Source organism: Erythrolamprus reginae, chromosome 9 (assembly GCF_031021105.1).
Source record: "Erythrolamprus reginae isolate rEryReg1 chromosome 9, rEryReg1.hap1, whole genome shotgun sequence".
In the NCBI taxonomy this organism is placed as follows: domain Eukaryota; kingdom Metazoa; phylum Chordata; class Lepidosauria; order Squamata; family Dipsadidae; genus Erythrolamprus; species Erythrolamprus reginae.
Window position 1 is genome coordinate 39,683,166 of NC_091958.1, and position 23,325 is coordinate 39,706,490.

Sequence of the window (23,325 nt, forward strand, 5' to 3'; positions counted from 1 at the left end):
GCATACAAGTCTAAATAATAATAATAATAATAATTATTATTATTATTATTATTATTATTATTATTATTTTAAAAAATGAATCTAATTGAACTAAAGCTTCTATTCTGGCACCTTGGAACATATTTTTACAATCTGACCAATCAGGCGTTTACAGTGGGGGGGTCCCTGTGACCTTCCTGCCAATCAGCTTAAAGCTCTGTTGGGAGAATTGGCGCTAGACATAGTTGGGGGTCACAACAACATGAACTGTCTTACGAGGTCGCGGCAGCTGAGAGCCACTGCAGAATGTTGTTTTTCAGGCAGATCCGAGTACATCGGGTTTTTTAAGCTAATGCAGAGGAACATGTGGAGCGGCTTCTGTGCCTATGAATGGGGTATTTTTGCTATCTTGGATATTGCAGGGATTTCTAACTATGCCACTCTGCCCACCCACCCCCACCTTCGGCACAGGAATGGGGCTTGGCCCGGGGGGCTCAGATCCACTGCCTGTACTCTGGGTCAGAAAACACCCATCCCTATGAAGCCGCTGTCAGAGGGAGAGAGGAAAGGAACTGGACTTTAGCTGTGGCTGGAACGGACTCTGGGAAAGTTGTTCATTTTCGATTTATCTTGACCCCAGAATATTCCTGGTTAATCCCTGTATCCGGATTACAGCTAGTTCAGCTAGCAAAAATACATGCAGTCCATTAAACCAAACACAACTGGTGGAAGATATAAAGGGGGGGGACATGAGGTCATTGATATGTGCCTAAAAAAGGAAGTTTTTTTAGCACCTCTGGCATAATTGTCACGGAGGGTCCCAAAGAGGCAGCCCTGGGCTATTCCATCATTGAATAATCCGGTGACCCCAATCCTGCATTGGTGCTGGATAGGGATGAGGGAGCCAGCATGCCCTTCTCAACAGCTTTGTGTGCTAAGCCATGCACAATGGGTTGTATCACTGAATGTGGCATTGCATCTGCTGGGTGGCGTGTAACATGCCCCTTTTATGTTCACATTGCAACATAACAGCAACTTGTTTACTGCATTATGTAATCCACATTTTGCTTTCAATATGGTTGGGATACAGGTGTTATTTTTTAAAAAAATTGAAGTCTATACCACCCTGCTAATTCCCTGTTTTCCCAACCAAGTGTTGAGCTGCTATGGGTGAGGAAACAATTTCTGTGTTCTGCTTCTTGTTGACCCGTCTGTCTACGGCCATTGACTGACCCTTTATTCAGCAGTTGCTCATCAGCTCTGCAGATAGATCCAGTGGGTAATGGCTGGGTTGCTCTCTGCTTGGCCATGGCTCACCATTATCTCCTGCCCTGTTCTCGTACCAACTTGACTTCAATCTGCCTCACTTAGGCATAGAAATTGTTCTCTTTCTCTTTCATTTCTATTCCGAACAGGTGGCTAGTATCCCCAAAGTGTTGAGCTACCCCTTAAGTTGCCTTCGATGTGCCAGGTGCCTCTGCTCTGCACAGGGAGGAAGCAAGATTGGGCCAGTCACTGTCAGCCCAACCCACTTCACAGGGCTGTTGTAGGAAAATAAGCAGGAAGGAGTAGTAGGTGATTTATAAACGTAAGAACAGAGTGTGAATAAAATCATGGGAATGGTGGATGGAAATGATACAAGCAGCGTGTGCAACATCCCCGCAGTGCAGTCCACCAGACTGGTTTCTTAGTGCTTTATTATACAGGTGGGTTGGAAAGAAAATCCATCTGGTTCAGGCGCTGGAAATAAAATGGAGACTGATTGGAAAGGTCCATTTATTTTTAATAAAGTTTTTATTTTTTTCTTCATATAAAACATACAATATATCTTTAATATATAAGAATATAGCAATAGATTCTCTTAATATAAAAATTCCTGAATCTCAATTCAATCTATCAAAAAAATAAATGGCTATATACAATTTTTAGTTAAAAAATAATACTCTTCATTTTAAATTCTAATAGTAGTGGTAATAATAATTGCCCAATCCAATTGCTGTCACTAGGCCAGGCTCCAATTGTTTCCCGACCAGGCCAGCTGGGACTGGGAAGCAGGTTCAGGCACCGATGCCCCATGTCTCTTCTTGGGGCAAGAGATGGCGAAATGGCCAGGCTCTCCCAAATACAAACACAATCTCCCTGCCAGGCGTGTCTCCTTTTCTGCCCTGGACAAGCGGGGCCTGGTTGCACCAAGGTCCCAGGGCTCCTCTCTTGGAGCCGGGGCCAACCGAACAGGAAGCACAGGAGGTACCTGGACAGCATGCCGTGGAGCCAGAACTGGGCATACGACAGGAGAAACAGGAGTTGACCAGGCTGCACAACGCATCTTACACTGCTGCAGTCTGGCATCGATCCTTAAACAAAGTTGCACCAACTCTGCCACCGTAGGAGGAATGTCCACGTTGAACAACATTTCTTCCGACAATCCATCCTGGAACGCTTCCACGAGAGGTGCCTCGTTCCAGCCCATGTCTTGACTAAGCGACAAACTCATCGATATACTCTTGGAGGAGTCTTTGGCCTTGCCATACGTTCTTCAATTGCTTGCTTGCTTGCTTTCCTTCGTAATGTCATACGTGGAAATGAACTTGGTGGCCTTTTGATCTTTGAAAGGATCTCCAAACATCTCCTCCAGCTGGTTACAAAAACCCTGGAAATCCTGGAGCAGGGGGCTGTTCTGAACGAACAAAGGTGTGACCCATCGAGCTGTAGGGCCAGACATCAGGCTTATCATGAAACCCACTTTGTACCCATACTGCGGAAAATCTTCCGGCCGTTGAGCCATGAAAAGCTTACACTGTCCCAAAAACTCCTGAAACCTATCTACATCTCCATTAAATTTCTCTGGTGGAGCCAGATGGCAGATTGTCTGGGGAGCTGGAACAGGCAGGGTCTGCCCGCCTTGGAGCTGAGCCAGCTGGTCAGCCAGTGCATCTATCTGTTGGCGAAGCTCTTGAATCTGCTCACCATGATCCTAATTGGTGTGTGTGTGTGTAGGAACACCAGAGCAGATGTCAGTCTGTTCTGTCTCAGTGATGAGCCCCCCCCCCCCCCAAAAAAAAAATAAGTTCCACACAAACACGGAATTGACACTGACTAATTCTAATAGTTAAGTAGCAGGGAGGTTTAAAAGGCGGCAAAGAAAGAAATAACGTCCGTTCAGCGTCATCTGTTCATTAAGAATCAGAAGGTCAAACTCCCAAATAATTTATCTTTGATATCAACCCAGAGCAGCGGCCTCGGCTGTAAGGGAAAGCCGGGGTCGGAATACGTCGCTCCGTTTCTTTGAGGAAATCGAATATTGTGTTTCTTTATGTCCCCCAAAATGTTATATTATTCAGGCTGGACGTTCCACAGGTGGCTGAAGGGCCAAAGCCGAGGCGGTTTCCCTCACGGGGTCTCGGTTTTCCACGCCAAGGGCCGCATTCCCCACGAAAAGCGGACAACTTCGCAGCCGGAATACTCACAACCGCGACGCTCGGATTCCCTCAGCTGCGCATTCACACGTGACGAGGCGCCCTTCAGAGGGGAGGGGGAGGGGCTGTCGTCCCTCCCTCTCGCCGCGAGGTCTGCCGGGAGGAGCGCTTTTCCCCGCCCAAGCGCTTGCCGCAGAAGGCGCATGCGCCTGGAGCGCTTCCCCACGCCCACCTCTCCTTGGCGAAGAAGTCGCACGCGCCGGGAGGAGCGCTTTCCCCTGCCCACCTCTCCCTGACGCGGAAGGCGCGTGCGCAGAGGCTCAAGATGGCGGCGCGTGTGCTGCTCCGCGCCGCGGCCGGGCTCTTCTGCCAGCGCCGGCTGCTCGTCCTGCGGCTGGGCGCGTCGGGGTTGCCGGGGACGGAGCCAGGGGGCGGGCGGGGTCTGGCGGGGGCGGCTTGGGGCCCGGGGAGGCTCGTGCCGGCTCCCTCCCGGTGGGCGCGCGGCTACTCGGACGCGCCAACGCTGACCTTGAAGAGCATCCACGACCAGGTGCTCTACGTGCTGAAGCTCTACGACAAGATCGACCCCGAGAAGGTGCCCTTTAAGGATGGGGGGGGAGCGGCGGAGGTGGGCTGCTTAAGGTGGGACAGGGAGGTGTGCTCGCCCCCGCGGCTGTAGCGGAGTCCAGCGCAGTTCTGCGACTGCACCTGGGCAGGTAGCACAATCACGCAGGGGCGCCACAGGCACGGATTGTTCATACAAACACAGAAGATTGACGGCAGAAAAAGACCTCCTGGTCTATCTAGTCTGCCCTTATACTATTTCCTGTATTTTATCTTAGGATGGGTATATGTTTATCCCAGGCATGTTTAAATTCAGTTCCTGTGAAATTACCCACCACGTCTGCTGGAAGTTTTTTCCAAGCATCTACTACTCTTTCAGTCAAATAATATTTTCTCACGTTGTTTCTGATCTTTCCCCCAACTCACCTCAGATTGTGCCCCCTTGTGTTTCGGTTCACTTTCCTATTAAAAACACTTCCTTCCTGAACCCTTGAACATATTTAAAAGTTTCAATTCAATGTTCAGCTCATTCTGGTCCCTAGACGGAGAGAGTCTTTCAGTCTCAAACCTTGGAGTCCCCTTGAAGTCCACAAGTCTTAAAGTTGCCATGGTTGCAGAGCCCTGTTTCAGAGGGTGGGGGCTACAGCAGAGAAGGCCTCTCCTGTTATAGCTCTGCATAGCTCGAGGTATCACAAACAGGAAGGGGGAGATTGTGATCCCGTTGTATAGAGCGCTGGTGAGACCCTGTTTGGAATAACTGTGTTCAGTTGTGGAGACCTCACCTACAAAAAGATATTGATCAAATTGAACAGGTCCAAAGATGGGCTACAAGAATGGTAAAAGGTCTTAAGCATAAAACTTATCAGGAAAGACTTCATGAACTCAATCTGTATAATCTGGAGGACAGAAGGGAAAGGGGGGACATGATCGAAACATTTAAATATGTTAAAGGGTTAAATAAGGTTCAGGAGGGAAGTGTTTTTAATAGGAAAGTGAACACAAGAACAAGGGGGCACAATCTGAGGTGAGTTGGGAGAAAGATCAGAAGCAACGTGAGAAAATATTATTTGACTGAGAGTAGTAGATGCTTGGAACAAACTTCCAGCCGACGTGGTTGGTAAATCCACAGTAACTGAATTTAAACATGCCTGGGATAAACATAGATCCATCCTAAAATAAAATACAGAAAATAGTATAAGGGCAGACTATATGGACCAGGAGGTCTTTTTCTGCCATCAATCTTCTATGTTTCCCCCTCCACTTTCCTTGACTCTGTTTCCCCAGGTTGAAAGGACTGGGATGATGGCCTCTCAGATAACCTGGCCTCAAGCCACGGATAGCTTTGAAGGCAACACTCTAGTTTGCAGAGTGCACGCGATTGTGCTACCTGCCTAGGTGCAGTCGCAGAATTGCGCTGGACTCTGCCAGCTCTGAGCTGTGGGGCGAGTACACCTCACTGTCCCACCTTAGCAGCCCACATCTGTGGGAGGGAGGAGGGGCTGGGTGGGTGGGGGAGTACCTGCAGCCCCTCTGACCTTGCCCTCCCCCCCCAACCGGGGTCCCCCTTCCCTCCCGGCAGCTGACAGTGGAAGCGCACTTCATGAAGGACCTGGGCCTGGACAGCCTCGACCAAGTGGAGATCATCATGGCCATGGAGGACGAGTTTGGTAAGGATGCTTTCCTCTCTTCTCTCCCCCCACCCCACACACACATACTCCAGCTTCCTCCTCTCCCGGCTTCCCTCAACCCAGCCCAGGAAGGTCACGGCATTGATTGAGAAGTTGAAAGGCCAGATTTGGATGCTCACCCTCTTGAATTCTCTGCCTTGGGAGGGAAGAGCCTTGGCAGCCCTGGCGTCCCTGCCCAGGAAGGGGCTACCAGCTGTTTATTTATTTGTCAAACGTGTGCAGGATTTTCTTCCTCTTCCTTCCTGCCTTCCTCCCTCCCTCCCTCCCCTTCACATCATATATATCTCTCTCTCTCTTTCTTTCTTTCTTTCTTTCTGCCACCCAACTCCCTGGGGACTCTGAGTGGCTATAGGATAGCAGGTACAGTAGTCCCTCGATTATCGCGAGGGTTCCGTTCCAGGACCCCTTGCGATAATCGAAATTTCGCGATATAGCGGTGCGGAAGTAAAAACACCATCTGCGCATGCGTGCCACTTTTCCATGGTGTTTTTACTTCCGCACCGCCAGCCCGCTGCCCGCCACTTGTCCGCTGCCCGCCCGCTCACCTCGCCAGCAAGAGGGGAAGACCCATGAAAGGTTCCTTGGGCCGCCTAGCAGCTGATCTGCTCGGCAGCGCAGCAGCAGCCTGCGCTGCCGAGCAGATCAGCTGCTAGGCGGCCCAAGGAACCTTCCATGGGTCTTCCCCCTCTTGCTTGTGAGGGCGCTTCAACGTTTCCGGACGGCAAGCTCGGACTCTTTCTTTTTCCCTCAGAGGACGCTTATGACAGGCGGCTGAGGCTTCGAGTGTGTCCCCTTCCACCGCCCGGAGGAAAGCGGGGGGAAGGGAGGAGAGAGAAGGAAGCCAGGCACGAAGAGTGTCCATGAGGGGGAAGAGACCCCCGCGCCGGGCAGGCCCACCGAAGCGGGAAGAGGGGGCGTGCGCCCGGGCCTGGCTAGAGCGCTTGATCTGCGGGCGCCTTAAAAGGGGGTGTGGACTCCTGGGAGGCCTTGGCGGTGGAAGGGGACACACTCGAAGCCTCAGCCGCCTGTCATAAGCGTCCTCTGAGGGAAAAAGAAAGAGTCCGAGCTTGCCGTCCGGAAACGTTGAAGCGCCCTCACAAGCAAGAGGGGGAAGACCCATGGAAGGTTGGAACTGCAGAGCCGAAGGGCGGCCTTTTTGTCTGGGAGGGAAGATGACGCGCGCGGGCGGCACAGGGACGAGGGGGGGGGGGAGGCAAAGCTCTGCAGCTCCAGCCACTTTCAGCCGAGCCTCCCCGGCCACGCAGCCAGGGAAGCCGAGCCGGGCGTGGCGGCGGCGGCGCTGCCGGGCGCACGCCCCCTCTTCCCGCTTCGGTGGGCCTGCCCGGCGCGGGGGTCTCTTCCCCCTCATGGACACTCTTCGTGCCTGGCTTCCTTCTCTCTCCTCCCTTCCCCCCGCTTTCCTCCGGGCGTGTTGGAGAAGAGGGTCTTCTTCCGCTCTTATTGTCTTGGGTGGGCGGGAGGCAGGAGCTGCAGAAAGGGAAACTTTTTGTTTTCCTTCGCTCCGCCACCCAAGAGAGCGGAGAGGCAGCGGGGGCGCAAGGAAGAAGCGGTGGTGGCGGCGGCTTCCTTCGGGGGCAACGCCAGCAAGAGGGTCTTCCCCCTCTTGCTGGCGTGCGTGGGCGGTGGGGAAGACCCATGGGAGATTCCTTGGGCCGCCTAGCAGCTGAGGGTCTTCCCCACCGCCCACGCACGCCAGCAAGAGGGCGAAGACCCTCTTGCTGGCGTTGCCCCCGAAGGAAGCCGCCGCCGCCACGCCCGGCTCGGCTTCCCTGGCTCCTTGGCCGGGTGTGCTCGGCCGAAAGGGGCTGGAACTGCAGAGCCGAAGGGTGGCCTTTTTGTCTGGGAGGGAAGATGACGCGCGGGCGGCACAGGGGGGGGGGGGAGGCAAAGCTCTGCGGCTCCAGCCACTTTCAGCCAAGCCTCCCCGGCCACGCAGCCAGGGAAGCCGAGCCGGGCGTGGCGGCGGCGGCGCTGCTGCTCCGGTCGCCCGATCGTGTCCTGCCTCCTGCGCCGATGTTCCACGCCCGGCTCGGCTTCCCTGGCTCCGTGGCCGGGGAGGCTTGGCTGAAAGTGGCTGGAGCTCCACGCCACTACCTGCCGCTTCCAGCAATTCCAGAGCTCGGCCGTAAAGCCCGGCCGCTTGGCCGTATTGCCCATTGCGGAACTGTTCGTTGCCCGCTTGCTTAAGGCCGGCGATCAGCGACGCAGGAGCCATGAACTCGGGGCGAGGGAGGTCTGAAAATAAAAAGCCGGCACCGGCTGGCGGCGTAGAAACCAGGAGAGACGCTTTACTTCCTCCGTGCTCGATTTAATTAGGGGCGGTGCAAGAGGCCTACTACGCCACGCCTCCTTCCTTTAGGAGACGGCCGGGCTCCGGAGATCCGGCGCTGCAATCCGTGCGTGGTTGGTTAGGAAGTCGGTTATGAGAGGAGGGAGAAGCCCTCCCCCCCTCTAGAAATGATGCTTCCCGGGCGCTGTACTCACCGGGAGGTGAACCCAATGGAGTATGGGGCGTGCATAAGGGCACCAGCGTGCCTTCCGTCCCCTTCTCCTAATGTTTCTTTTTTTACTAGTATGACAGGCGGCTGAGGCTTCGAGTGTGTCCCCTTCCACCGCCAAGGCCTCCCAGGAGTCCACACCCCCTTTTAAGGCGCCCGCAGATCAAGCGCTCTAGCCAGGCCCGGGCGCACGCCCCCTCTTCCCGCTTCGGTGGGCCTGCCCGGCGCGGGGGTCTCTTCCCCCTCATGGACACTCTTCGTGCCTGGCTTCCTTCTCTCTCCTCCCTTCCCCCCGCTTTCCTCCGGGCGTGTTGGAGAAGAGGGTCTTCTTCCGCTCTTATTGTCTTGGGTGGGCGGGAGGCAGGAGCTGCAGAAAGGGAAACTTTTTGTTTTCCTTCGCTCCGCCACCCAAGAGAGCGGAGAGGCAGCGGGGGCGCAAGGAAGAAGAAGCGGTGGTGGCGGCGGCTTCCTTCGGGGGCAACGCCAGCAAGAGGGTCTTCCCCCTCTTGCTGGCGTGCGTGGGCGGTGGGGAAGACCCATGGGAGATTCCTTGGGCCGCCTAGCAGCTGAGGGTCTTCCCCACCGCCCACGCACGCCAGCAAGAGGGCGAAGACCCTCTTGCTGGCGTTGCCCCCGAAGGAAGCCGCCGCCGCCACGCCCGGCTCGGCTTCCCTGGCTCCTTGGCCGGGTGTGCTCGGCCGAAAGGGGCTGGAACTGCAGAGCCGAAGGGTGGCCTTTTTGTCTGGGAGGGAAGATGACGCGCGGGCGGCACAGGGGGGGGGGGGAGGCAAAGCTCTGCGGCTCCAGCCACTTTCAGCCAAGCCTCCCCGGCCACGCAGCCAGGGAAGCCGAGCCGGGCGTGGCGGCGGCGGCGCTGCTGCTCCGGTCGCCCGATCGTGTCCTGCCTCCTGCGCCGATGTTCCACGCCCGGCTCGGCTTCCCTGGCTCCGTGGCCGGGGAGGCTTGGCTGAAAGTGGCTGGAGCTCCACGCCACTACCTGCCGCTTCCAGCAATTCCAGAGCTCGGCCGTAAAGCCCGGCCGCTTGGCCGTATTGCCCATTGCGGAACTGTTCGTTGCCCGCTTGCTTAAGGCCGGCGATCAGCGACGCAGGAGCCATGAACTCGGGGCGAGGGAGGTCTGAAAATAAAAAGCCGGCACCGGCTGGCGGCGTAGAAACCAGGAGAGACGCTTTACTTCCTCCGTGCTCGATTTAATTAGGGGCGGTGCAAGAGGCCTACTACGCCACGCCTCCTTCCTTTAGGAGACGGCCGGGCTCCGGAGATCCGGCGCTGCAATCCGTGCGTGGTTGGTTAGGAAGTCGGTTATGAGAGGAGGGAGAAGCCCTCCCCCCCTCTAGAAATGATGCTTCCCGGGCGCTGTACTCACCGGGAGGTGAACCCAATGGAGTATGGGGCGTGCATAAGGGCACCAGCGTGCCTTCCGTCCCCTTCTCCTAATGTTTCTTTTTTTACTAGTATGACAGGCGGCTGAGGCTTCGAGTGTGTCCCCTTCCACCGCCAAGGCCTCCCAGGAGTCCACACCCCCTTTTAAGGCGCCCGCAGATCAAGCGCTCTAGCCAGGCCCGGGCGCACGCCCCCTCTTCCCGCTTCGGTGGGCCTGCCCGGCGCGGGGGTCTCTTCCCCCTCATGGACACTCTTCGTGCCTGGCTTCCTTCTCTCTCCTCCCTTCCCCCCGCTTTCCTCCGGGCGTGTTGGAGAAGAGGGTCTTCTTCCGCTCTTATTGTCTTGGGTGGGCGGGAGGCAGGAGCTGCAGAAAGGGAAACTTTTTGTTTTCCTTCGCTCCGCCACCCAAGAGAGCGGAGAGGCAGCGGGGGCGCAAGGAAGAAGAAGCGGTGGTGGCGGCGGCTTCCTTCGGGGGCAACGCCAGCAAGAGGGTCTTCCCCCTCTTGCTGGCGTGCGTGGGCGGTGGGGAAGACCCATGGGAGATTCCTTGGGCCGCCTAGCAGCTGAGGGTCTTCCCCACCGCCCACGCACGCCAGCAAGAGGGCGAAGACCCTCTTGCTGGCGTTGCCCCCGAAGGAAGCCGCCGCCGCCACGCCCGGCTCGGCTTCCCTGGCTCCTTGGCCGGGTGTGCTCGGCCGAAAGGGGCTGGAACTGCAGAGCCGAAGGGTGGCCTTTTTGTCTGGGAGGGAAGATGACGCGCGGGCGGCACAGGGGGGGGGGGGAGGCAAAGCTCTGCGGCTCCAGCCACTTTCAGCCAAGCCTCCCCGGCCACGCAGCCAGGGAAGCCGAGCCGGGCGTGGCGGCGGCGGCGCTGCTGCTCCGGTCGCCCGATCGTGTCCTGCCTCCTGCGCCGATGTTCCACGCCCGGCTCGGCTTCCCTGGCTGCTTGGCGGGGGGGGGGAGGCTTGGCCGAAAGGGGCTGTACCCGCAGAGCTTTGCCTCCCACCCCTCGCCCCTGTGCTGCCGGCGCGTCATCTTCCCTCCCAGACTCCCCCGGCAAAGTGACGTGGAGGAATGGAAAGCTGAAACCGGGCGGTTTGAGTTTCCCATTCCTTCAAGTCACTTCGCCGCTGCTCTCCTGGCTAAACTGTGTGGCAGGAGACAGGCTTTGAGTTTTTGGCTGGGGGGGAGAAGTAGAACCTTCCTAACTCCCCCCCCCCCACCAGCCAGAAGGAGCGGCGAAGTGACGTGGAGGAATGGAAAGCTGAAACTGGGCGGTTTGAGTTTCCCATTCCTCCAAGTCACTTTGCCGCTCCTCTCCTGGCTAAACCGGCGGCAGGAGACAGGGTTGGGGGGGGGGTACTGGGAAGCCCCCCAGGCCGACTGCCACCTTTTCAAACAGCCGCGCCCTTCCCAGCTGAGTCCTGAAGCCAAGCGCCAAAGGCGAACTTCTGCGCTTGGCTTCAGGACTCAGCTGGGAAGCGGCACGGGTGTTTTAAAAGGTCTCCCCCGGCATGGGGGGCTTCCTAGCACCCCCCCAAACCCGGGTTGGGGGTTCGGGGGGTGCTAGGAAGCCCCCCATGCCGGCGGGAAGACCCAGGGAAGGTTCCTTTGGCCGCCTAGCAGCTGATCTGCCCGGCGGTAATGCAAACTCCACCATCTACGCATGCGTGCAGATGGTGGTGTTACTTCCGGGTAGAAAACTCGCGATATAGCGTTTCGCGAAGCTCGAGATCGCGAAACTCGAGGGATCACTGTATTGGTATAAGCATAAGCTACGTTAGTACAGATAAATGGAGACAATAAGACAGGGAGAGAGAGAGAGTTCTAGTTCGGGGAGGGGATTGGACTAGATGACCTACAAAGTCCCTTCCAACTCTAATAATCATATAATCAGTTTGTCAAAAACATGTACAAGATACCAGGTATACAGGTATAAACATAAGCAAAGTAAGTACAGACAAATGAGGACAATTAGAGCAGTAGGACAGGGACGGGAGGCACGCTGGTGCACTTATGCACAGCCCTTACAGACCTCTTAGGAATGGGGTGAGGTCAACTGTAGACAGTCTAAGGTTAAAATTTTAAGGGGCTTGGGGAAGAAACCCCAGAGTCATTCATGCAGAAGGAAGGAGTGGGTTCATTCATTCTGCCTGACCAGGGCGTCAGGCTTCTGGGTCTGCCCAGCTTCCCATTTTCTTACTTTGATTATGGGACCGTTTGCGCAGATATAGGAGAAGGTCACGCAGGTTGCGTTTAGATTTGTGCCAAAAGATCTTGGAAGGTGGAGGTACACCATGAGACACACTGTTGCTTGGTGGGTGTCAGGCCCTGCCTCTCCTCTCTGCTTGAGGAAGTAGAACTCTTCAAAGGATTGACATTTCAAAAGGGAAGTGATAGCGAGACAAAGAAAGCCTCATCAGAAGACCCCATTTGGTTAAATCAATTAGAAACCACCCACCCACCCACCCACCCTTTGAATAAGCCAATTCACTGGTGTGAAGTTGTTTTGAGAATCAAAGGCTGGGGCGGTTTGCTGGAGGGCAGAGACAAAACAGATGGTCCTCTCCCCATTACATTCTCAGGATAGCAAATCAAAATATAGTAGTACTTCTACCCAGTAATGGGCAGCGAAAATTTTTACTGCCATTGTGAGTGTGGTTTATTTTGTGGGTGTGGCTTGATGGTCATGTGACTAGGTGGGAGTGGCTTGAATGATCATCATCATTCAAGTGAACTGTTATTGCCGCAAAATGCCTTTTCATCTCAGCTGTGGGCCGAGTGAAGGCTTTGTGAGGGCAAAAAGACCGCAGCTCAGATTGCTTCAGCGCAGCGTGGCTCTCCTGGCTTTGGGAGGTGGCCGCATGAGGCTGGAGGGGAGCCGGGCAGGAGAGGGGGAAGCTCGTCCAAGGACAGGAAGGAGGAAAGAGGGGAAAAAGTGAGGTGTGTGCAGCAGCAGCAGGGAAAAAGGGAGAGCCGACCGGTAATCCAGGAAGTTACTTCCACCGGTCAGCTGGAGCTGTGCATGCAGCTTCATTCAGCCCATCCTGCGTGCTGCCCACCCCTGCCTCTACCTAAGAACACCGCTACTTACGAACTTTTCTAGATAAGAACCGGGTGTTCAAGATTTTTTTGCCTCTTCTCAAGAACCATTTTCCATTTACAAACCCGACCCTCCGAAAGTGTAACTGGAAAAGGCAGGGAGAAATCTCTGTGGGGCCTCTCTAGGAATCTCCTGGGAGAAAACACTCCAGAAAAGGAGGGGAGAAGCCTCCGTGGGGCCTCTCTAGGAATCTCCTGGGAGGAAATAGGGCCTCCACATCCCTGTGGTTTCCCCAATTGCACACATTATTTGCTTTTACATTGATTCCCATGGGAAAAATTGCTTCTTCTTACAAACTTTTCTACTTAAGAACCTGGTCACGGAACAAATTAAGTTCATAAGTAGAGGTCTCACTGTACAGAATAGACAGGCACCAGGAAAAGGGTTATAAACTGAGGAATACCTCCAGGCCCCTCCTCATCAGAATGGCCGTACTGTGGGACCTGACTGGCTTTGGGCTTTGAGTTCTTCAGTTTGAGTTCTCCAAGTCTTCAGAGTGGGGCGGCATGCAAATCTAATTAATAAATCATAAATAAATTCTCCCCACCAAGAGATGTGGCTGATATCTCTCCTGTCCCTCACTGAGGCCGTGGAACCTGCGGGAGGAAGGGGGGAGTGTCATTGGTCAGAGAGCTGGAGCCTTCAGGCCGATATTGTGATTACTGGTCTTGTTGACTAAACCTTTGGCGTCCCTGAAACTGAAGGAGCCGAATCTTTTCCAGGGTTTGAAATCCCAGATGCAGCAGCAGAAAAGCTGATGACTCCTCAAGATATCATGGATTATGTTGCCGATACGCAAGACGTGTACGAATGAGCTGCTCAAGCGGAGTAAGTGGACATCGTTTTGCGCCGCTCGTGTGCCGTGAAGTCTGCAAGAAGGGACTGAAGCGGGGAGCAGATCCTCGCGTGTGAGCCTTGGGGGAGTGGGGGGCTGGCCTGCATTTCAGCCTAGGAAGGTGGGTTGCTGGTTGGGAGAGGATTGAGGTGGGGAATAAAGCTGGTCTTGGCCAGCATCCTTGGACAGAGGGTGAGAAAAGATTCCTGCAATGGGAGGTTAGACTAGCATTAAAGCCTTTAGACTTATATACAGAGGTGGGCTGCTGCCGGAATGCCTAATTGCCGCGCAGCTCCACGGCTCTGGAACGCAAGCGTGGGATCGAGCGCAATTACGCTTTCTGCACCTGTGCAGGTAGCAAAATCACACACAGGAACGCATGCACGGATGTGTTTTGGCGAGGTTTTTTTCCTCCCCGCACGGGCATCCCTGTGCGAGATTTTGCTACCTGCACAGGTGCTACCTGCACAGAAGCTTAATTGCCCTCAATCCCGCACTCGTGTTCCAGAGCCGCAGAGCTGTGTGCAGTTTCGCATTCCAGCAGCAGTCCACCTCTGCTTATATACTGCTTCATAGTGCTTCACAGCCCTTTCTAAGCAGTTTACAGAGAGTCAGCCTCTTGGCCCCAACAATCTGGATCCTCATTTGACCCACTTGGGAAGGATGGAAGCCTGGTGAGATTAGAGAAGAAAAAATAGGTTCAACAGTCCAAAGCTCTTTGCTTCCTTGCACCTACTGCTGTTAATGCTTGTTCCCTCCTTCCTACCGGATTTTCCAATATATCATTATTGCAGAATCATAAAATGTAAACTTGGAAAGGAGATGAATAGAATAGAATAGAATAGAATTTTATTGGCCCAGTGTGATTGGACACACAAGGAATTTGTCTTGGTGCAGATGCTCTCAGTGTACATAAAAGAAAAAGATACATTTGTCAAGACTCACGTGGTACAGCACTTAATGATTGTCATAGGGGTCAAATAAGCAATGAAGAAACAATATTAATAAAAATCTTAGGATACAAGCAACAAGTTACAGTCATACAATTCTAAGTGGGAGGAAAAGGATGATAGGAATGATGAGGAAACTAGTAGAAATAGAAGTGCAGACTTAGTAAAAAGTCTGACAGTGTTGAGGGAATTATTTGTTTAGTAGAGTGATGGAGATCATTTACTCTAGGGGTGTCTAACCTAAGATGCACAGCTCACATCTGCCCCATGGACCCATCCTGGCAGCTGGTGATCCGCAGAAGTAGCCTGCAGTACTGCACTCTAACCACTGCACCACCAAGGTTCTTGGACTAGGTCAGAGGTGTCAAACTCAATTTCACTGAGGGCTGTATCAGGGTTGTGTTTGAGCTTGGTGGGGCAGTGGAGCCCTCTGCAGCCTCCTGCAGCCCTCTGCCAGTGAAAACCGCACAGCCTTCCCAAGCTCCGTTTTTACTGGCTGAGGCACTGTGGGCTGGTTCTTCACTGTTTCCAGGATGGGCCCATGGGCCGGATGTGAGCTGTGCACCTTAAGCTAGACACCCCTAGACTAAAGGAGATCTCTAATCTCCTTTCCAAGTTTACATTTTATGATTCTGCAATAACGATATATTGGAAAATTCGGTAGGAAGGGGAGAGCAAGCATTAACAGCAGTAGGTGCAAGGAAGCAAAGAGCTTTGGACTGTTGAACCTATTTTTTCTTCCCGAACGCTCAGCTGCATGTCAGAAAGTTGAAAACTAGCGCTTGCAATTTCATGATGATTCCAAGTTGGGTTGAAGCCACTGTGTCCAGAGCTGTGAATCCAAGGCCACCCCAGGATTACGCACTGGATCTGTCTGGGCAGCGTTCAGCAGTTGAGAGCCACACAATGATGCATTTGGTTTGACTCCCTGAAGAGGCTCGTTGTGGCGCTTTTGCTCTTCTGGATCAAAATGGTGGTCTTATCAAGTGATCGTTCATTGCCAAATTGAATCGGGGGACTACGGGAGTATATGGGCTATTCCATCAAGTTCCCTGAAGATGGGCTCCAGCAGGAGTCCGAAAGTTCAGAAGAGTAAATCTCTGGTCCCCATGACTGACCCAGATTTGATCTTGCAACATGATCCTGCGAAGGTGGCACAATGGTTAGAGTGCAGTATTGCTGCCTACAGTTTGGCAGTTCGAATCTCACCAGGCTCCAGGTGGATTCAGCCTTTCATAAGAACATTAGAAGAGCCATGCTGAATCAGGCCAAAGCCCATCGAGTTCAGCATTCTGTGTCACCCAGTGGTCCACCAATTGTCCATGGGGATCTTGAGTAGAAAGAGAAGGCAACCCCCCCCTTCCCTTGACCCCCAACAAATGGTACTCAAGGGAACCCTGCCTGCCTTAACCAACATAGAGGCGGCACATGGACATCCGTTTCAATAACTACCTATGATACACTTGGCATCTATGAACCTGTCTAATCCTGCCTTGAAGCTCTCCAGGCTGACAGCTGTCACAACCTCTTCTGGAAAGGAATTCCATAAACCAAGGACTCTCTGGGTGAAGAAATATTTCCCTTGATTTGTCCTCACTTTACCTATGAGCTTTAGGGAGTGCCCCCTCGTTCTAGTATTGTGTGATAGAGAAAAGAATTTTTTCTCTATCCACCTTTTCTATCCCATGTATGATTTCATACACTTCGATCAAGTCACCCCTTAAACGCCCTCTTTCAAGGCTGAAGAGACCACGGTTTTGCAACCTGGTTTCATAAAGGGGGGGGGGCTCCATTTCCTTGATCATACTTGTTGCCCTTTTTTGCACCTTTTCCAGTTCCATTATATCCTTCTTGAGGTGCGGTGACCAGAATTGTACACAGTACTCCAAGTGTGGTCTCACCATCAATTTGTACAGAGGCAATACAACACTTGCCAACTTATTTTCTATTCCCTTCCTTATCATGCCAATTCATCCTTCTGAAGAGGGTAAAATGAGGACCCAGATTATTGAGGGCAAGAGGCTGACTCTGTAAACTGCTTAGAGAGAGCTGACAAGCATTGGGAAGCATCATTTAAGTAACTGCTATTGCTATTCTGGGACATGCTTATTTGTCTTCGTGTGATCTTTCATTGCCTGGCGGAGCCAATAGGAACTGACGGGTGTTTTAACTCCTTTCTGATGATCCTATGCAAGCTACAGATATTCTCTCCCTGCCTTGCTCACAGCTATACCTGGTTTTGTTCCGAGAGTTGGACGAAGCAATCGAGATGGATGAAACTGGCAAGCAGCCATCCCCCTTGGCTGGTTTGGAATCACTGTGGCTCTCTCACGAGTTTTGTTTATCGTATTTAAAGTTGTAAATGTTGGCCTTCGGAATAAATATGGAAAATTCTTATTGCCTTTCGCTTCACTACCGCCGTATGTTTCTCAAGACTTTCTCTGTGATTTGCACCATCCCCACATCACCATTCGTAGGTCTTTTGGAACAGGGGTCCCCAACCTTGGCAACTTTAAGCCTGGTGGATTTCAACTCCCAGAATTCCCCAGCCAGCAAAGCTGGCTGGGGAATTCTGGGAGTTGAAGTCCGCCAGGCTTACAGTTGCCAAGGTTGGAGACCCCTGTTCTGGAATGAAGGTCTGTGGCTGCAAGGGAGCCGTGGCCATAGTTCCCTCTAAGCTGAGCAGTGAGCAATCGCTCACTTAAAAATAATCAACTCAGAGTTTTCCAAACCTGCCCAGAAGCCGAGAGGGAAAGAGTGAGAGGGAAGGAGAGAGAGAGGAAGAGAGAGAAACAGATAGAAAAAAGAGAGGAAGGAAAAGAAAAAGAATGGGAGTAAGGAAGAGAGAAAGAAAATCAAAATCTAGTTTGAAACTAGCTCAACTATTTAAGTGGCATTTTGATATTGATAGAGTTGCTCTATTATGAGCTCACTGTTATAGACACACAGTACAGTATTTTATTTTGAAATTCTCTGAGGCAAAGCAGGGTGGGTTTTTTATTTATTTGTTTGTTTGTTTATTTATTTATTATTTCTGTGCCGCCCAGTCCCGAAGGGACTGCCGCTCAGACACTACTTTTCCGCCCAGCCCCCCAAAAAATTAGAGGGAACACTGGCCGTGGCTAATGGGCAGTTGGGTTGATATGTGGCAACCAGGAGTGCTTGCCTTGGTTCTTTATTCGTGTGAGCTTTTCAGAGTGACTGGGCAGGGGGGCATTCACTGCAGTGACACAACTCTGAACACTGGGCACACACTATGTCCCTTTGATAGCACAAGTCATACAGTCTCTTTCCGTTGGGCCGATGGGTTCTGCTTTCCACCTGTGGGGCAGCTCCCATCACCCCAGCCTCGGTCAGTAGTGGTCAAGGGAGCTAGCAGCATTTTGCGACACGCCACTCAAGTGGGGAATCCTCATTCCTGCTCGTCACTCCTGACCGAGGGTGGGGTGATGGGAGCTGCCCCACAGGCGGAAAGCAGAACCCATTGGCCCGACGCAAAGCCTCTGCGTGACTTGGTGGGCTGCAGAAGCTGGGACTGGCTGGACTCCCTTGGCCAGCACACGCTCCCCAGGAGAACTCCCCTACCTCCCCCTCAAAGGGGTCATGTTGTGGTTCTAGTCCCCAGTGGCTGTGCAGGCTTTTTGGAATCGCCTCCCGGGGGAGCCCTGAATGGCTATCGCCATCCATTGGAGCCTTTGGGCCTTGGCTCTGCCTTGGTTTGCTGATTGTCCAATTTGGTTTTACAGTGATCCCTCGAGTTTCGCAATCTCGATCTTCGCGAAACGCTATATCGCGATTTTTAAAAAAATATTAATTTTTTAAAAAACCACTTCCGCGTTTGGCTTCGGGAGTCAGCTGGGAAGCGGCGCGGCTGTTTTAAAAGGTTGCAGCCGGCCTGGGGGGCTTCCCAGCACCCCCCTGAACCCCCAACCCGGGTTCGTGGGGGTGCTGGGAAGCCCCCCAGGCCGGCTGCGACCTTTTAAAACAGCCGCGCCGCTTCCCAGCTGAGTCCTGAAGCCAAACGCCAAAGGCAAACTTCCGCGTTTGGCTTCAGGACTCAGCTGGGAAGCGGCGTGGCTGTTTTAAAAGGTCGCAGCCGGCCTGGGGGGCTTCCCAGCACCCCCCCGAACCCCCAACCCGGGTCTTCCCGGCCGCCCACGCAAAGGGGAAACCCCGGCTCCTTGCTGATGCCTGCCGCTCGCCCGCCCGCCAGCAAGAGGGGGAAGACCCAGGGAAGGTTCCTTCGGCCGCCCAGCTGATCTGCTCGGTAGCGCAGCAGCAGCGAGGAGCCGAATCGGGGTTTCCCCTTTGCGTGGGCGGCGGGGAACGCAAACTCCACCATCTACGCATGCGCGGTCATAGAAAAAAAGGGCGCGCATGCGCAGATGGTGTTTTTACTTCCGCAACCCTACATCGCGAAAAATCGATTATCGCGAGGGGTCTTGGAACGGAACCCTCGCGATAATAGAGGGATCACTGTATTCCGTTTCCCTCTTTTGCTTTGGTTGTTTCCTTTGATTCTCTCTTGCCAGCTGCCAAGAACCCTGGCGTTAGTTTTGAGATCCCAAAGGTGCTTTGTGAGGAGGCAACTGGGCTTCCCGTGTTTTTTCTCTGAAGACTTTGCTTCTTCAGAAGTTGAAGCAGCTTTTTGGATGAGAAGCAAAATGTCTTCAAAGAAAAAAACAAGCCCAGTTGCCTTCTCAAAAAGCACCCTTGGGACAACCGCGACCCGGATGGCTGAGAATCTGTACACTTTTGATCATGATGATGCAACTAGTTATCTGGCTTTAGAGGACTCTGAACTGTTCACGCCCTCATCCATGAATGACTGAACTACACCACTCGTTTGGGTTCAAACAACACAATTCTTTAATAAGCATCTCGCTCTTCCTCTGCCCAACTGCACTGAAAATATGATCCAAGCCCCAAAGACCTTCCCTAGACCAGCTCCTTGCACAGCCCGTAGTTGAACTCTGTGCCCATGTGACTCTTTTGTCTCATAACTCACTAATTTGGGTAAATGTACAAACACAGCTGCATAAAGCAAAGGAAGGCCAGGTAGCCTGGTTGAAGTTTATTTCTCATCTGAACGGCATGGCTCTCCAACAAAGGGCAGGGCAGAGTTCCTGCACCTGCAAATGAAGTTGCTGGCCTCTTGAACAAATTAGCCAGTGCAAGTCCTGCAGGAATAATTTAAGGGTTGCTTTTTTCTTTACTTCCACAGAGGGAGGGCTTTTAAGAGGTGGGTCTTCTCCCTTCAACTGATTCCATCTCCTCTTTTACAACCCAACAACCAGAAGTCTAACTCCCCCTTTGAAAAAAACCCAGAACTAGTAAAATCAAAACCAATTCAGGCTGACCCCCAACAATAGACTGAAACACTGAAAATTTGTAGAATAGGATGCCTGGAAGGGACCAGAAGGATCTTCTCCAAGATTGAGGGTGCCATTTACAGCATCCATGAGCTGTCCTTCTCTTCTACAATGCTTAGAAATGAAGCTGCCACAGAGCCTGGATGTGATCTCTGCTACTCTGGTCCTGGGAGCTTTTGGGATCTGTTTTTCAGGAGGGAGCCCAAAGGCTAGTTATAATTTCATGTCAAAGTTACTGGAAGGTTAATAATTGATAAGCACTTCTAAGGTTCGTAGGAAATAGTCCTACTGATGATATTGCAAGGTTGACTAAGCTACATGAACACAGGAATTACCTACTTCGTTAATGAAAACTGGGAAAATAACTGTTGTTTTGGAGATGTAATGGCACAGAATTGTTAGTACAACATTACACTACTCGAGGGCATCCATGCTGTGTGTACACCAAAGAAGCCAACAGGCCAATGCCTGCAGGTGGCAAAGTCTGGAGAGAAAATCAGAGACGTCCAACACAACAGATAAGCAGCCCCCAAAGTCATGATTTATTAATATCTGGAGAAGCTTCATAATTTGAACACAACCCAAAATGTACATTTTACAATCACACACTATTTGTAAACAGTTAAAAAGCCACTGACAACTTTTGCATCTTCAGACACAACAGTTAGAATCAAGGCAATGAAATGAGAGCATCTTTCGGCACAGTTAAAAGGTTCTCTTTTTTTTTTTTATCCTTGTTTAGTATTTCATTCTCCGACTAAACAAGCATCAGATAATACCATTTGTGGCAAAAAAAAAAGGAAGATGAGTTTAACACTTTCACAAGAAAAGTATTTGCAGGAACTTTTTAAACATTTAAAATTTATACAACAAAGTTCTGTAATTCCAAATCCTTGGTTACAGTCTGCATAGTTACTTCAGCTTTAAGGTTAAACATGAAACACAGTCACAAGAGAGGAAGAGCATCAATGGCACAAGAGGGAGGGGGCGGGAAGGGGGGAGCAGGGGGGGCTTTATGAAAAGAGGGAACTACAGTTTACCAGCCAAGCCCCCCCTTGCCCCCTCCCTCCCCCGCACTATTAAAAAGACAGCATCGGAAAGCACAGAATGTCAAACTCCAGCGAATCGAAGCAATTTTTGGCAGAACTCATTTTACCGAGCAAGTAATCATCAGTGCTAAAAGTTATTTTTCCTATAAGAAACTAGGAGGGAGTTCTACTGGGGACCTTCGTTTTCCTGAGAGCCAGGCTCTTGAATAGGGAGGGGAAAGGGGTAGGGGGGGGGAGAAATAAAACACGAATGGAACGTGGCCGCATACGGCCCGTGATTCCCAGAGATTAAGAGGAAGCATCATCTTTATCATCCACATCTTTTGTTTTTTTTAAAAAAAATAGTTTAAGTGATGGAAGAGTAAACATTTGTTTCTTAAAAAAAGAGAAAGGAAAAAACTTCTGTAAACAAGGCAGTGGCCCAACAGGAGCCCCCCTCCCCAAAAATTAAAAGACAAAACCCAAACGCCTCTTGAAAGTGCAGGGCGCCACCCGGGCGTGCAGCTTCGGGAGCTGCCGAGCTCCGTCCATCTGTCCGATTCCACAGGAGCCGGCAGCTGCAACACGTTTGCGTCCGTCCTCATGGCAGGGCCTCCTCCCCGACTGTTTGGCACCATGGACGGCCGCCAGGTGCCAAGTGGCCAGGCAGGCAGACACGCAGAGGCGTCAGGGCTCGTCCCGACCCAAAGCAGGCGCCCGCTTGCCCACCCGCCAGAAAACTCTTGCCCGGGGGGTGGAGGTGGGGGGCTGCCGCCGCTACCACTCAGACATGGCAGAGTCAGAAGGACCGAGTCTGTGCAAAGCTTTAAAAAGATCAAACTCCAACATTTTCCAGCAAGTTGCCAAAGGGGGGGAGGGGGGGGGGAAATCAAGGAAAACAAGAAAAGTAAACTGATCTTATGTAAGGAAACTGCTGACTTTTATGCAATGTACTACCTGGAAATGTAAATCTTTTTCACTTTTCACATTATAATATTGGCCTGCATGATTCAAGTATTCAAACTGGTAATGTTTTGGGCTAAAACAAAGAGGAAAAAAATGTGCATGACGTAACCATTTCCACAGTTGACCCCTAGAGCAGTGTTTCCCAACCTTGGCCACTTGAAGATATTTGGACTTCAACTCCCAGAATTCCCCAGCCAGCATTTGCTGGCTGGGGAATTCTGGGAGTTGAACTCCAAATATCTTCAAGTGGCCAAGGTTGGGAAACACAGCCCTAGAGGTTGCGGGTGGGGGGGTGGGGGAATCCAAATTTAGTGCTGCTTTGAGGTCACAATCTCCCCCACCTGCTGAAACCAGGTTACATGGATTCCCCACCGGCCCCCAGATGGTCAACCGAGAGAAACGCATTGAGTGGGGAGGGGCTGCCGAGGCCCCTGCTGTCGTTGCCGCCCAGGGAGCCCCAGAGGCTGGTGGAATAGTTGGGGCTGCCCCAAAGGGAGCTGCTATGGAGATCCCCACTGCTTGTTCCTGAAAGCCCGGGGCCGTTGCTCCAGGGAGGGGTCAGGTCACTGCGGTTGGAGAACGCGTGGGGGCTGTCCATGCTCCCCAGGCGGGTCTGGCTGGTGCCCAGAGATTGCCAGGTGGGGGTCGGGGTCAGAGACGGGCCTTGTGCAAAGAAGCGGCTAATCTCCTCTTCGCTGGCAAACTCAGCCAGAATTGTAGTGTTCCCGAGGACGCACCTGTGCACAAAGCCAGCAAGAGGCAGGTGAGACGGCAGCAGGATTGCAAAGCACACAACCTCAACCTGGTAACCCATCTCCATCTGAGACCCCCAGTCCCCCCCTGCGACTGCATCTTCCTCCTCCTCCTCTTCTAAGCCCCTCAACCACAGCAATTACAACAATTTCCCCACTTACTTTATACTACGGTAACTACTCTGGTAATTTTTTAAAAAAAGAGGCACCCTCCGGAGGCGAATCCAGCCAGTTAAAAGGCAAATAAAACTAGGTCTCTTAAGAGCAGGTTAATTAGAAAGCAAAGGCCCTTTACCAAATGGAAGGCTTGAGTTCCAAAGATGCCTCTGCCCATTAACCCAAGTGCCTCTCCTGCAAGCCCTGCCAACTCCCCTCCATTCCTGCCCAAGCCTGGCACCCCGCCTGGCGGCTACTCACATGTGGAGGGATTTTTGTGCCTTCATCACCTCTTCTTTTGAGCTGTACCGGACTAAAGCGTTGCCATGGGGGAGGTTCAGGTGGAATGTGATCAGGGGTCCGTGCTGCATGCAGAGGGTCCGCAATGTGGAGCCATCAATCTGGGTACAGAGAGACAGGGGTGGGGTGGGGGCTCATTCAGCTGCTGCCCCCTCCAGGCCAGAAGGGGGAGGGGCTCAGAGGCCCAAAGGTGAAACCCACCTGAGGTGTGAGGTTCTTCAGGACGAGACAGTTGGTGATTCTCCCTGAGCTGCTATTCTCATTCCAACTGGAACCTGAAAGAGGAAACACCC

At 52.6% G+C, this 23,325-nt stretch overlaps 2 protein-coding genes across 6 annotated transcripts in view; one reads left to right on the plus strand and one right to left on the minus strand.

Annotated features, from left to right (window-relative positions):
* The first annotated feature begins 3,640 nt into the window (after positions 1–3,640).
* Positions 3,641–16,855, plus strand: NDUFAB1 (NADH:ubiquinone oxidoreductase subunit AB1). Its single transcript, XM_070760854.1, has 4 exons — positions 3,641–3,990; positions 5,539–5,626; positions 13,396–13,501; positions 16,686–16,855. Exons 1-3 carry the CDS (start codon positions 3,721–3,723, stop codon positions 13,485–13,487), a joined length of 450 nt encoding a protein of 149 aa, XP_070616955.1. The 5' UTR covers positions 3,641–3,720; the 3' UTR covers positions 13,488–13,501; positions 16,686–16,855.
* Positions 16,856–20,349: 3,494 nt separating this feature from the next.
* TNRC6A (trinucleotide repeat containing adaptor 6A) overlaps positions 20,350–23,325 on the minus strand; it is a 56,830-nt gene continuing 53,854 nt past the window's right edge. For all 5 annotated transcript variants that reach the window (XM_070760860.1, XM_070760858.1, XM_070760855.1 and 2 more), the window contains 3 exons: positions 23,234–23,307; positions 22,994–23,133; positions 20,350–22,561 (listed from right to left, as the gene is read on the minus strand). In XM_070760860.1, the coding sequence (XP_070616961.1) occupies positions 22,180–22,561; positions 22,994–23,133; positions 23,234–23,307 (596 nt within the window). In that variant the 3' untranslated portion in view covers positions 20,350–22,179. The remainder of the gene's footprint in view (positions 22,562–22,993; positions 23,134–23,233; positions 23,308–23,325) is intronic.

What these genes read in the sequence shown, in the direction of transcription:
- NDUFAB1 (XM_070760854.1), top strand. Translation starts at nt 3,721, where the DNA reads ATGGCGGCGCGTGTGCTGCTCCGCGCCGCGGCCGGGCTCTTCTGCCAG. An exon ending in ACAAGATCGACCCCGAGAAG is followed by an intron (nt 3,991 to 5,538) that starts GTGCCCTTTAAG and finishes CCCTCCCGGCAG; the next exon opens with CTGACAGTGGAAGCGCACTT. An exon ending in GGCCATGGAGGACGAGTTTG is followed by an intron (nt 5,627 to 13,395) that starts GTAAGGATGCTT and finishes AATCTTTTCCAG; the next exon opens with GGTTTGAAATCCCAGATGCA.